This window comes from Erpetoichthys calabaricus, chromosome 2 (genome assembly GCF_900747795.2).
Source record: "Erpetoichthys calabaricus chromosome 2, fErpCal1.3, whole genome shotgun sequence".
NCBI classification, from domain to species: Eukaryota; Metazoa; Chordata; class Cladistia; order Polypteriformes; family Polypteridae; genus Erpetoichthys; species Erpetoichthys calabaricus.
The window spans coordinates 50,431,587-50,445,236 of NC_041395.2; the positions used below are offsets into that span (position 1 = coordinate 50,431,587).

At 35.6% G+C, this 13,650-nt stretch overlaps 1 protein-coding gene across 4 annotated transcripts in view; it reads right to left on the minus strand.

The window, feature by feature from the left end:
* tub (TUB bipartite transcription factor) overlaps nucleotides 1-13,650 on the minus strand; it is a 210,536-nt gene that overhangs the window by 88,026 nt on the left and 108,860 nt on the right. For all 4 annotated transcript variants that reach the window (XM_051923713.1, XM_028793780.2, XM_028793779.2 and 1 more), the window contains exons 2-3: nucleotides 10,108-10,159; nucleotides 1,988-2,150 (exon numbers count right to left, since the gene is read on the minus strand). In XM_051923713.1, the coding sequence (XP_051779673.1) occupies nucleotides 1,988-2,150; nucleotides 10,108-10,159 (215 nt within the window). The remainder of the gene's footprint in view (nucleotides 1-1,987; nucleotides 2,151-10,107; nucleotides 10,160-13,650) is intronic.

The window sequence follows — 13,650 nt, forward strand, 5'->3', positions numbered from 1 at the left end:
GATTCCGAACCTTTCACCCTTGACCTGGTGATGTCATGTGCTGCACAATCCTGGCTAATCTTCCCTAGCAACTGCTTGGCAACCTGACCAAACAATGCACAAATGCTAAACTCATATCATAAACAAAACGGCATAGCTTCAAAACATATTTATTTTTTAAACAATATTAAGAACATTTCTAAATTAAAAAAAATGAAACACTTGTGTTTATTGGCCTCCCAAACACCTAAACCAATGTCTTGGATACGTTTAATGTTTAAGAATTGACTGCACAAAATTAAAATACATCTCAGATCATGGCATGTCCTGAGGCATTAGCTACCTTTCGCTTATGTTGTTTGGTTCATTTTAGATTCCTGATTTGGGAAGTGATTTTGGTTTGATTTTCTCTGCTTTTAAACTTTGTTCTCATTTCTTTTTTTGGGGGTATTTGGACCTAATTCTGTTGTAGTCTGGTTTCCTTGTAGGCAGGCCTTTTGTCCCCCTTTTAGTTTAGTTTTGTTTTTAAGTATTTTTGTACTGTATATAAACTCTTTAATTTTGAGTAACTTTAAAGTTTTTCCTCTCCCACTGCGCCTGCACAGGCCAGAAAGGTTCATTTTTGAAAAGTGCTAGTGGGGACTACCTTATGTTTTACAGACCTGTGATGGAGTACAGTCTTTAAGTGTTACTGAGCCGGAAATCATAGCAAATATTGGTTTACAGCTAAACATTAAAAAATACAAACATGTCTGAAAATCTGAGCTATCCTCAAACTGAAATAGGACCAAAGACTCCAAAAGGTCACCCACATAGTGGTTTTTACTATAAAACAAAGGCATACTTGTGAGGGTCATCAAATTAGGAGCAAATACAAAGTATAAAGGAGAAGTAGGAAACAAATAATTTGTACTTCAATTGGCCTTCCTAGTCACATTAATGTCTCTAACAAACCTTACCCACTTACCCTCCTTATGCTTTCTGCACCTGTTTCATCCCTTCTGGCCTGGCTTTCTCTCTCTAGCTGAGCTCTTGCCATATCCATCCACCTGAATGCAAGCTTGCAGGCTCTTTACTTCCCAGGTCACTTCCACCTCCTTTAGAGACACTAGCAGCACAGGAACTAATCTATCTTTTGACCCCGGACCCTATGTTAGACTCCATCTAGTGAGAAATACATAACCACTTAACCCAGTAACAATCAGGACCCCGCACATACAGTAAAATAAAGTCTGCTGCTGTTCCCAACTGGATTGAATTAACAAAATGCCGTTTACAAAGAACACAACAGGTTGACTAATAAGGAACAATAAAAATGTTTACATTACTAATTTCAATAATAGATAAATTAATAATTTGTTTTAGTGTAAATGATAGATAGATACTTTATTAATCCCCAAGGGGAAATTCACATACTCCAGCAGCAGCATACTGATAAAAAACAATATTACATTAAAGAGTGATTAATATTAAAGAGTAAATGTGATCCATATTTTATTTAGCTTTCAAAATATTTAACTTAAGTAAAAACTACAAATAAATAAATATACTGTATTTGTAAAAGTAACATTTTTACCTTATCCAAATATATTACTTGTAAAAAACAATAGAAAAATATGTCAATATGAACTGCATTAACAAATGTACTTATTATTTCTTAATATTTTATTGAACACAATAAACAAAAGTCACTACTATAATGAAAAAATATAATAAAAATGTAGTTTGGGCAAACAATCAATGAATTCTATGTACTTCACATTTATTAGATAGATAGATAGATATATAGATAGATAGATAGATAGATAGATAGATACTTTATTAATCCCAATGGGAAATTCACAAATTCATTACTGTAAGAACTGGTTGAAAAAATGTGTTCCACAGTATTTAAGTATGTTAAATCGTCAAAGTAGCATGGATATTGTAATTTGTATTCCTGCAGTGTGGTTTAAATTCATTCAGGGAATCTTCATGCACATACTTAGTATAACAATCTAGAACTTACCATGATATATTGTGCTGTTATTACTGCTCAGATAAGACTCCACAAGAGGAGCTTGTTCTTCAGATTGCTTTGTTCTCCGGGTTCGGGATCGACTATCCACACTTGACTGCACCATCAGTGGTTCCTGTCTCTTCTTTCTTTGCTTCTGTTCTAACAATGCTCGCTGGAAGGAATAAATGATGGCAATTATGCAACCAGGATGGACTTACTATTTACTACTTCTCAGACCTCACAAGTGTAACACCATAAAATTCTTGAAACACTTGTACATGCATCTGGAATGCTTAATAACTTTATTCTATTTAAATCACTTTAAATATTTACAGATTAATGTAACAGCATATTATTTTTCCAATATGAATAATTTTATGTAATTCCTGAATTAGCAAACCAAATAGTATTGAACATAATATTGAAAATATCCTAAAGTATATAGTAGTATCAAGGGATAAAAAAAATCAAAAACGTGTGGACAATATTTATTGTAAGATCAACATTGAATGTAAAGAGTATAGGTTACATACTGTAGGAAACATTAGCAAATCAATAAGTGAGAGGAGACTATTCAGTCCATGAAGCTCATTTGTTTGGCTAGTAGCCAAGTTGCCTCATCCAGATACTTCTTAAATGTTTTCCAAGTTACTCTATTGACTATGTGGCTTGGTAGTTCATTCCAGATTCCCAAAATCTCTTGGCATAAAAAAGTGCTTTATTGCTTCTGTCCAAATTGCACTTACTGTCCATTTCCACTGGTGTTTTTGAGTACGAGATTCACTGTTAAGTTGAAATAATTTTGCGGGTTCTATTTTGTCGGTGCCTTAGGGAATTTTAACAAAACCTAGATTAGGTTTCCACACAGCCTTCTCCGCTTGAAATTACACAGGTTTAATTCTCTGACTCTTTCAGAGTACGACATATAATTGAGTACTGTGATACACCTAGTTGCTCTCCTCTGCACAGCTTCAAGTGCTGCTAAGTCTTTGTTGTAGTCTCACTACTGCACTATAGCCTGAGCATTGATTTTTCTTCAACAGTTAAAGATAAAACATTTTATTTGCCTTTATAATTGCTTCTCCACATTGCTTAGATGATGAAAATGTGTTAATATAAACCCCATTATCCTTCTTAGAGCTTGCCTCCTGTAGGACAGTGTCTTCCATCTTTTATTTATAATTGACATTCCTTTTGCCCATGTGTAGCACTTAAATTTCCCTCAAGATCAATAATTATCTATCTATCTATCTATCTATCTATCTATCTATCTATCTATCTATCTATCTATCTATTTTTCTGTCCTCTTATTGTCTGCCATTGCTCCAAATTTAGTGTCATCTACGGATTTCATGTGTTTACTAACTATACCAAAATCTATGTTATTAATATAATTAATAAAAAGTAACAATCCAAGGACAGACGCCTACTGGTGACCTCACTCCATGTGGAGGTTAGTGCTAGAGCTGGGCCACGTAGGTTCCTTGTGTTGTGAAAAAGTACAACTTGGAATGAAATTACATGATCATCAATAACAGAAGTAAAATATTTAGCATTCTGAGTGTCAGGTGGCTGTCAAGGCAAGGCACAAGGCAAGGCTTGCAATGTGTCTCCGGGCCTTGAAAAGTAGTATACTTCTATTTTTGTAAGAAATAGCTTAATTGCCTATATAATTGTATATATTGTTAAACAACTGATCATTGTAAGTATCTTGTAAGAGCTGATTTAAGGTAACACAGGAGAAAGTTGAGGATGTCATGCAATCTTTAACCTCATTACCACAACCATCCTCAGAGTGAAGGAAATCCTTCAAAAAGAACAGCAGTGACATTACTTCTGCTCTAGTCCTGATGCCTCTTCCTCTTAAAAGGGACCTTGACAGGACGTAAGCATCATCTGTAGGACCAACACTCTTGGGAGATGTGTGTGTGATCTAACAGTGTTCACATACCCCAAAAAAGAAAACCTACCACACCTTTCTTTTGCTTATTTTGTTTTCCATCTTTCCTTTAACAATTAAACATGGTTTTCCTTGTTAAGTTGTGAACTCTTCTTAAGTCTAATATTGTATCAATTATTTACTACATATACAGTCATATGAAAAAGTTTGGGAACCCCTCTCTGCATAATAATTGACTCTACTTTCAACAAAAAAGATAACAGTGGTATGTCTTTCATTTCCTAGGAACATCAGAGCACTGGTGTGTTTTCCGAACAAAGATTTTTAGTGAAGCAGTATTTAGTTGTATGAAACTAAATGAAATGTGAAAAACTGTCCGTACAAAAATGTGGGTCCCCTTGTAATTTTGCTGATTTGAATGCATGTACATTATTTCTACATTATTCCTTGATAGCATTGCATGATAGATAAGGATCTTTCTGTTCTTCTCAGCAATGAGGGGGCCATCACTTTTGAACAAATCATCTGCAGAAATGCAGCTCAACCTGTGGAGAACCCCTACAATACTTCCTGAAGACATTCTTCCATATATCATTCTCCAGCTCTACAGTGGACAAACTGCCTTTAGTGAGATCCAAACATTTCAAATTTTCACTTATCAGTCCAGAGCACCCACTGCCATTTTTCTGCAGTCCAGTCCTGGGGCCTCATGTATAAACGGTACGTACACACACAAATGTTGCGTAAGCCTGTTTCCACACTCACATCGTGATGTATAAAACCTAAACTTGGCGTAAAGCCACGCACATTTTCACGCCAGCTAAATGCTTGGCGTATGCAAGTTCTCATCTCAGTTTTGTAAACTGGTGGCACCCAGCATCAAAGCAGTGCTTTTGTTCCAGTGTGGTTTCCCTTTTTTTTTTGATCCACATCTCTGATGCTGCTTTATCAAATACACTGAAATTAACCACATATTGTTTATTAGTTTAAGGCATCTGATTGTAATTAACCTGTAACAATATAATGGTCGATGGAATGGCCAAACTATTCCAAATACCATATCTGCTTTAGTGTTGTTTCTTTCAATGCACCACTAAGAGTATTTATATCACTGTATCTGAGTGTGGAATCACAGCTCTACAGCAGCTGATCGGAAAGAGAATTATCAGTATAAAGCATCAAGCACACGCTGCCTCAGCCATGTGTTATTTGAACTGCTCTCATATGACAAATGCTTTCAGAGCCTTTCCTGTAGGGACCTCACGGTTCAGAAACAGTTTCATTCCAAGAACTATAAACGCACTCAATCAGTCCATCAAGTGGTCCTTGTAGAACTGTTTGTACTTATAAGTACAATTACCTCACTGTAAACTTGCGATATATTTATAATATTGCACAATCTGAGCCACTTTAATAAGTGCGTATTTACATATGATGACGATATCATTTTTAAGATGAAATGCAGCAAAATATCTTTATTGCATTATACTGATAAAATGTTAACATGATTTAAATAATCTATATTGTTAATAATTAAACATGTGAAGACACAGTGGCGCAGCGCTAGCAAAGATCTGGTGCCCCGTTCAGAGATTGTTCCTGCCTCGCGCTGTATGCTTGCTGGGACTGTTGTGACCCTGGATGGATAGATGGATGGAATAATTAAACATGTGCTACGAAAATATTTCAATGTTCCTTAAAAGTTTTGAAGAATCGGCATTTTAAGCTTACAGATGGCTTAACATCTATTACACAGCTGATTGTGTGGTGATTGGTTACTTGGAGAAAGAAAAGGAAGGACAGGAATTGGAGGTTAGTATGTTTGAAAGAGACAGTACTGCTGCAATAAATTATTTCATTGAAGGTCACGCACGGCGCAGCAAGCATCTTGCGGGGGGCAGGAACAATCTCTGGACAAGGCGCCAGCTCGTAACTATCACTGCGCCATCGATTCTAGTGTTTAATAACATGCTTTAACTCCTATCATCATGAAAATGATATTAAGTATACATCTCAGTATTTTAATTATTTGGAGAGCTGTAATATCACGAATGTAATGGATTCTGTGTCCTGTTGGAGGAAGAGAAAGCCTGTTTAAGAATCACATAGTGATTCACACACATAGAGCACATAGAAGAACACATACAAAACAAAGCATTTAACGTGCTACTTTAGTTACGATGGGATTTGAGAAACTAGTAAATTAAACGATTTAAAGATGAAGTTTATGAAGTTCTACTTTAATGACAAAATAAACTACGTGATTAAAGTGGAAATTTCGAGATTAAAGTTGACATTTTGAGCTTTTTTTCCACTGTGTGCCTATTTTTTTTTCTTTTCTCTGTACCCTAATAAGCTTTCATATGACACTCAGACTGGGCTACAACTGGCCTTTTCACAGCGACTTTGATATCTGACAGCTTCTTTTGTATTTCGGGCACTGTGCGACTTTGTGAACTTGAGCTTTCAAGTTTCTCCGACACTCTATGTCACTTGATCAACTTCCTTTTGTTGTTTATATCACTGTTTAAACCAACAAAAAGTACGTTTTTCCATGCCTCCACTTGGTATTCGCTGAAATTCTTCTATTTTTCCCCCGTGCTTTTTGCCATTGCCTTTTCACAGAACACTGAGCTTATGGGCTATTTATATTGATTTGCATATTCAAAGAGGCGCAATTCTGGGAAGAGTTTGGGAGGGGCGGCAGGCACGTGCGCGTGTGTTAATTTTCATGCTGACCGGGATTTATGTAGCGGAAGAACGTGAAAGTTGGTGAACGCACAGATTTATGCATCTGAATTTTATTGTGCATATGAACTTTTCCGCTTTTGTCTGTACACCATGTCATACGGCGTTATGCATGAGACCCCTGGTGTTTTCATGCAGAGGTGAGTAGTTTGGCTTTATTTCCACTTCAAATGAATGGCCTTTTTGTCTCAGCTCTTCTATGAAGACCACTTCTGATAAATCTGTTGATGGGTGTATCAGAGTCCTAGTTGTTTCTGCCAGGTTTTCACTGATAGTGGACATCTTCTGTTTTGGAAGGAAGTAAACTTGTTGCGGTTCTTGTTTTCTACACTCAGTTTACAGTACATGTCTAACTCGGGTTTGCAATCCTCAACTTTGCTATTTTATTTATGCATCTGCAGAAGAGCTTGGACAGCACATCTGGAAACACCTGTCTGCCAACATTTTTTTTTCCCTTAGTGAAACCTTGATGATGCAGAATGACCAACTTTTATTTTGTCGCTATGCTCCCTTTTTCCATGATGTAAAATTTGCAGGTCAGTTTCCCTTGTGCAGTTTTTCCTCTGCACAACTGTTTCTGTTTCAGGTAAAAAATGAGTTTTGTATTTTTATAGTCAAAAGTTATTTCTTCAAAATCAAGGTATATATTGTTTTCCCACATTAAATTGTATTCTAAAATGAAGCATTTTATAAATAAAAAACCCCACTCATCCTGCTCTTGTGTTTTACAATGGAGGTGAGGTGTACCCGCATCCCAATGTGAAAACAAAAGCAAAAAAGGGAGAAAAAAAAAGCAAAACGCAAACCATTGTTGTAAGATTCAGCCATGTTAAAGGGAGAAAGCTGTTCGCTGTTTGTCTTCCTCTATGGCAGTTCCTAAGCTCCAGGGGTCAGTTTCCTCCAGCGTATACTTTTCACCTTGAATAGTCAACTCCAAATCCTGTTATTGACATTATTGAATGTTGACACCCAGAATGTTTCTGTAGAACAACTAGAAAATAATCACTGAGAAAAGTCACACTTATGATTACTCACTATCTTTTACTGCATGGAAGCCTACTGTGTTATATTGCAAAGATGTTGCCTGCTTCATTCCAGTATCATCATGCACACTTATGTTTTGTGGTCTAGTGAGAGAAATATTGACCATGTGCATAGCATATAATCAAGAACTAAATAGATACTATAGGTATACATTTAGTTTTAATCACATTGAACTTTAGAAAACTTAGTAAAGATGTTTTAGGTTAAGAAGACTAGTAGTGCAGAGCTGTCATTTCTGCCCCACAGAGCTAGGGTCTACATGGAATCTGCATGTTCTTCTCATGTGCTTATGGACTGAATATTATCAATGAGTGTAAGTGAGTTTACTTACTTAAAAACATTGTTCTCAGTTTCATACCATATCCTCAGCAAACCCTATAAATTTCACCATTGGTGTGTGGATCTTTCATCATTTTCATTTGGTTTGGCTCTATCACACTCTTTCCTTTTTTCACTTGTTAGTATTTTTTTAAATAAGTGCACACAACACATCACAGAAAGTGCTTAATGGTGAGTGTTGATTGGCCCTGTGAACTTAGTATTGATGTGCAGGTGGCATGGCACTTTCAAAAGTTGAAAGCTTTAATACAAAATGCAATGCAGTCTAATTAATTTAGTTCAGATTTGTTGTTAGTTGTATAAAGTACAATGAAACTCATGTGCTCTGTTCACCCTCGTGTTGCCACTTGGCATGAATCTCCATCCTCAGGATATGTAAAATAACAGAACAGATTTTAATAAACAAAAAAAATAATCATATGATTTGAGCATGCATTTGTCTGTTGTTACTAGCCATGGCAGAACAAAACTGCTGAAGAAACAGAATAGTACCGACAAAACATTAGAAATTTGGCTACACTGGGGGGTGGTGTTGTTGGGGGCCTGATCAAAACTCTACTCATGACAGACACTGCACATAGACAAGCGAACAGAAAACATACCCTTACCTCAAGACAATAGTATGCAGAATCTGTGATAAAATCTATCATTTGAAGTTTACTCCATTTTACAAGTGCACATCATAAACATAGAAGACACATTTTCTTAAATCAAAACCTTTACTGCTGCAAAGTGACATATTTGACAAGCTTTAATATTTTTGTTTTCACCTCAGGACCTCAGCATGCTTTATTTCCATTGTAAAACACAAGAATGGGCTAGCTATTTTTTAAAGTTTATAAAAAAAGCATTATTTTTAGAATTGTATGTGGCAAAGTAACATATACAATGATTATGAATAATCAACTTTGACTTCAGTAATACCAAACTTATTCTTTAATCACTTTGGTTTAACCTACACATTATATTGTCGACCATTAACACTTGTTTATTAATAAAGCAGTGAGATATATGTCTACAAAGACCTCGCATTTGCTAACTGGAGAGTGTTCTATTACTATGCTAGTTTCTTTCTTTAAGGACATTGAGCTATCTTTTTGTATTGCTTCACTTTTGCAAAAGAAATGTTTGGAACTCAAAAATGTGCTATTTTCTACTGACACACTAATCTAGAAGACATAATATAACCATCTATGTTAAATATTGTTATTAAATCTCCAAAGTACCTAAGACCTTTGCACAGTACTTGTTAGGATTACATGGGAATGTTGTAGCATCAACATTTCGGTCATTAAAACTGCTACTTTTGATTGAATATTATGTTTTGGATATGTATGGTTTATAAATTTCCCTCTTGAATAATAAAAGTCTCCCTGAGATTCATGGGAGTGAAGCTCCCACGAGTGCAAGCAGGTTAGCCATATCAGAGCAGGAGTCTTCACATATGATGTCATACTCAATTTAATCACATAATAGTAAATCAATGAAGATTAAATGACCCTTTTACCCCCAGATGGTTGCATACCCACTTACACATACTGAACATCACAAATCAGACCAGCCTGAAATGCTAGACTAAAAATGCCACTGCTTATAGAGTTTTTTTAAAGTATGTTTAATTCAAAGAACTTAAAATATGAAAAATATCTAAGAAGTATATAAAAATATACATGACTTTTGTTCAATATTTAATTTTCAATTCTTGGCCATATCCCACAAACTATAACCATTACAAAATAATATATATCTAGCTGAATCAGAAGAATAAAGCAGAATAATCAGCTGAGTCCATCTCTTGCCACACTGGGCAACTATCATCAGGTATTTACAATACAGTACGTCATTTTAACATGGGGGGGAAACCAAAGTACTGAAGGAAGATCCAAGCAGACATGGATTTAACAGGCAAACTTGACAGACAGTGATTAGGTTATGATTCAAAACCAGGACTTTGGAGCTGTGAGGCAGTAACAGTAATCACTACAAACTCATCATGTTTGCATTTCACCCATAAATATGATGATCCAGACCCCAGAACTACATTTTAAAACTGCAACTTCGTCAACATTTTAGAATAAAAAGCTGTTTTCCATCTTACCTGCCTTTCAAGCTTTTGTTGCCGGAGGTTGCTTCCTTCTTCATCAAGAGCACTGCAAACACAAAACATGATCGTTCATTTGAGGAATGATAACAATTGTTATTAGCATAATTTGAAGTGAGGCCCTTAAAAAGATTAAGTTAAAACTTGGGGTGACATGATATGATCAAATATTTAAGAGGACATTAGAACAATCTAGACGAGAGCAGGCCATTCAGCTCAACAAGACTCGCCAGTCCTATCCACTTAATTCTTGCAAAAAAACATCAAGTCTAATTATGAAAGTCTCTAAAGTCCTAATATCTATCAAAGTACTTGGTAACTTATTCCAAGTGTCTGTGGTTCTCTGTGGCTCCTAATGTTTGTGCAAAATTTACCTTTAACAGGTGTCCTACTGCGTCCTCGTGTTCTTGTTGAACTCATTTTAAAGTAACAGTCTTGATCAACTGTACTAATTCCCTTCATAATTTTAAGCACTTCAGTTATTTCACCTCTTAATCTTCTTTTGCTTAAACTGTAAAGGCTCAGCTCTTTTAACCTTTCCTCTTAATTCGTCCCCTGTAGCCCTGGAATCAGCCTAGTCGCTCTTCTCTGAAAATTTTCTAGTGCTGCTATGTCCTTTTTGTAGCATGGAGACCAAAACTGCACACAGTACTCCAGATGAGGCCTCACCAGTGCATTATAAAGGTTGAGCATAACCTCCTTGGACTTGTACTCCACACATCAGGGCACTGTATAACCTAAAGATAGAATATGTAACATGAAAGAAAACAGAATATATTTACAGTTTATAAAGTTCACTAGTTTCTGCTATCTCATGTTGGATTTAACCTATATAGTTTGTAGTGGCGGGTGAGAACATTTTTTGCTCTTAAGTCCAACCCTCTGTGAAAGGGCTTTCTGTTGTTACACTACTTTCACTTCCCTAAATTATTTATTTAACAATATTTTAGCACAAAAGGCATGCATTTTGCATGTTGTGAGCATATGACTGAATGACTTGATGTGTGGATTAGTAGACACGAATAACGTGAATTTTTTTCATGGACATTTCTCATATTTGTTTGCCTGTTCAGCATTTGTCACTATTGGGTTCCATTCTATTAGAAAAAGGACATAAAATTTCTATTAAAACATGAGATTAAACAGTTTTCTCAGCCAGCATTACAAACTACACGTGGCAAGTAAAATATAAAAAAAAAAAGATATCATTTTTGGGTGGAGTGTTCCTTTTAATGTTACAAGATTCTCAAATTTGCAAACATGGCTTTATACAAATTAGGATGTATTTATTATGATAATTAATGTAATAAATTACAGTAAAATGTAAAAAAAGGAGAAAGTACACAGTTGAAGTACAAGTAAATATGAATGCATAGGAAGCCTTGTGCAAATGATTTTAAATTATGATTTTGTTTTCTGTTCTTTTGCCTGTTTTAATCCACTATCTGTGTTTAGGTCTTTAGAGAGGCAGATGTAAAACTTTCTAACTTGATGGCAGATTATGCATCTAGTGGAATTCAATATAAGCAAACATTTGCTGCACTTTTGCCATTGAAATCAAATTTGGAGTCACTGTAAATGTCTCTGTGCGTGACTTCTTGAAGAATTTTCTTCCATTCATTATTTCTATACTGTACATGTGAGTCTTTCAGCCTTCTGTATTTATTTTAATTTATATTTGTGTTTGCTGGTTTTCCAAGATACTATGCAAATAATTATTTAAGAAGTAATGAATGTTTTAAGAGACCAAGTTGCTCAGAGGTATATGGGAGTCCAAAATAGTTACTCCCCATATCTACTGAAGTACTTGTACAGTCATGGATATCCATGTCAGTGAGACTTTTAGCATTGCAAACACTTCCTATGTTCCAGGCAGTGACATATCTAAGTAAGATGAAATATGAAGATGTCAAGAGCCGTCATACCAACATAAACCTTTGCATATTTTTAAATGCTGTAAAGTGTTTGTGTTACAATCCTCTCTCTTCTCTATACAACTCAACCCCAGGCCCACTCAGCTTCTTGCTCTCCATGCTAAGGAAAAGGCCCATCTCAAAGGCACACAAAGTGGGAAGCCACTCACGGCCTCTGTGCTAGCTCACCATTACAAATCATCATTTGCACATCATAAACATAAAAATACGAAACTAAACTAGCTTCGAAAGAACTTTGTCAATAGAAATGGTGAGCACAAGCATTCATAGAATTTAAAAATACAATACTGGATCTGAGAAAAGTATAAGGATGCAAAAGAGAGAGAATGCAAATATGGTGATCAGTAGTCCTGTACAATATGTTTTACTGTTTCTAAGTCAGCATATTTTACCAAGGAGGACCCCCCAATTGTCCTGTTTTCACCAAGGGGGCAGTTTGCAATAGCTGCTAGTAAGTTGTCAGTAATTTTAAAAAAGTAAAACTAGGTTATGGGACCATAAAGGTTCCAAAACACTGGTGTCAGTGAGGCAGTGTGGGCCGAATGCATAAGAATTAGCCCACGTTGAGCTGTACCGATCAAAACAAACCTTAAAAAGTCATCAGAAATATATGAAACCCTGAGAAATAATAATAATAACAAAAGATTTATTACTTCAGCTGGTTTTGACAATTTCTAGAACATTATCCTATTGTTTTCCTACAGTCTTCATCCATTAAGTACGAATTGCCTTAACTCAGTTGTCTTTAAACTGGCGCATGACTGTGTTGTCGCCATGGCTTGAGAGTTTTCCTAACTTGTCCATTGGAGTCGTTATATTCCTGAGGAACATTTCTGGATTTCCGCATATGATGTTCATGTTACACAGCTTTTATGACTGTTTCATCTTCGCAATCTTAGAAAACCTAATAGATGGAGTCAGTGGCTTAAAAGGGGACCTCTGTTTTATTAGCCTGCTTTTTTTGATTTTTGAAACCTGTAATACTTAGTGACACTTTCTTTTTTTATTTTCATTTGGATTTGAGATTTGCTTTTTTATTTTACACTTAGATTTTGTATTTACCAAATCTTTGGGTTTTGAGGGGACAGGAAAACCAAATATTGACATTATTGAATTAGGAGTGATTGTAGCACCTAAGGCTGTTTACTAGCATTTAAGTTCTTCCACAGATAAGTCGGGGCTTGATTATACGGTATAATTTCCAGTATTTTATAATGTCGGTCGTATAAGTCGATTGCTGAAATCTCACGCTGTTGGTCCAAGAGATTATGATATGCTAACACCCAACTGAGATAGTAACCACAGAGCACACTGCCTGTTTTTTCTCTCTATTGTGCCTACGTGTCCACATGGTTATACCCAAATTATTCCGAAGCAATGTTTGCACTGTTTTGTGTTTTTTGCATCTCACCTTATACACATTTATCGTAAGAGCATCCCTTATCTACAATGGAGCGTTTGATCAGAAGAAAAATATGAAGTTGTTCTTAAATTAAAAGTTGTTGAAGTGACGAAAGAAATTGGTAACTGCGCTGCTACAACAAAATTCGATGCGTCTGAGAAACTGGAGATTGGAGGAAACAAGAGATGTAAAAAAAAAAAAAAA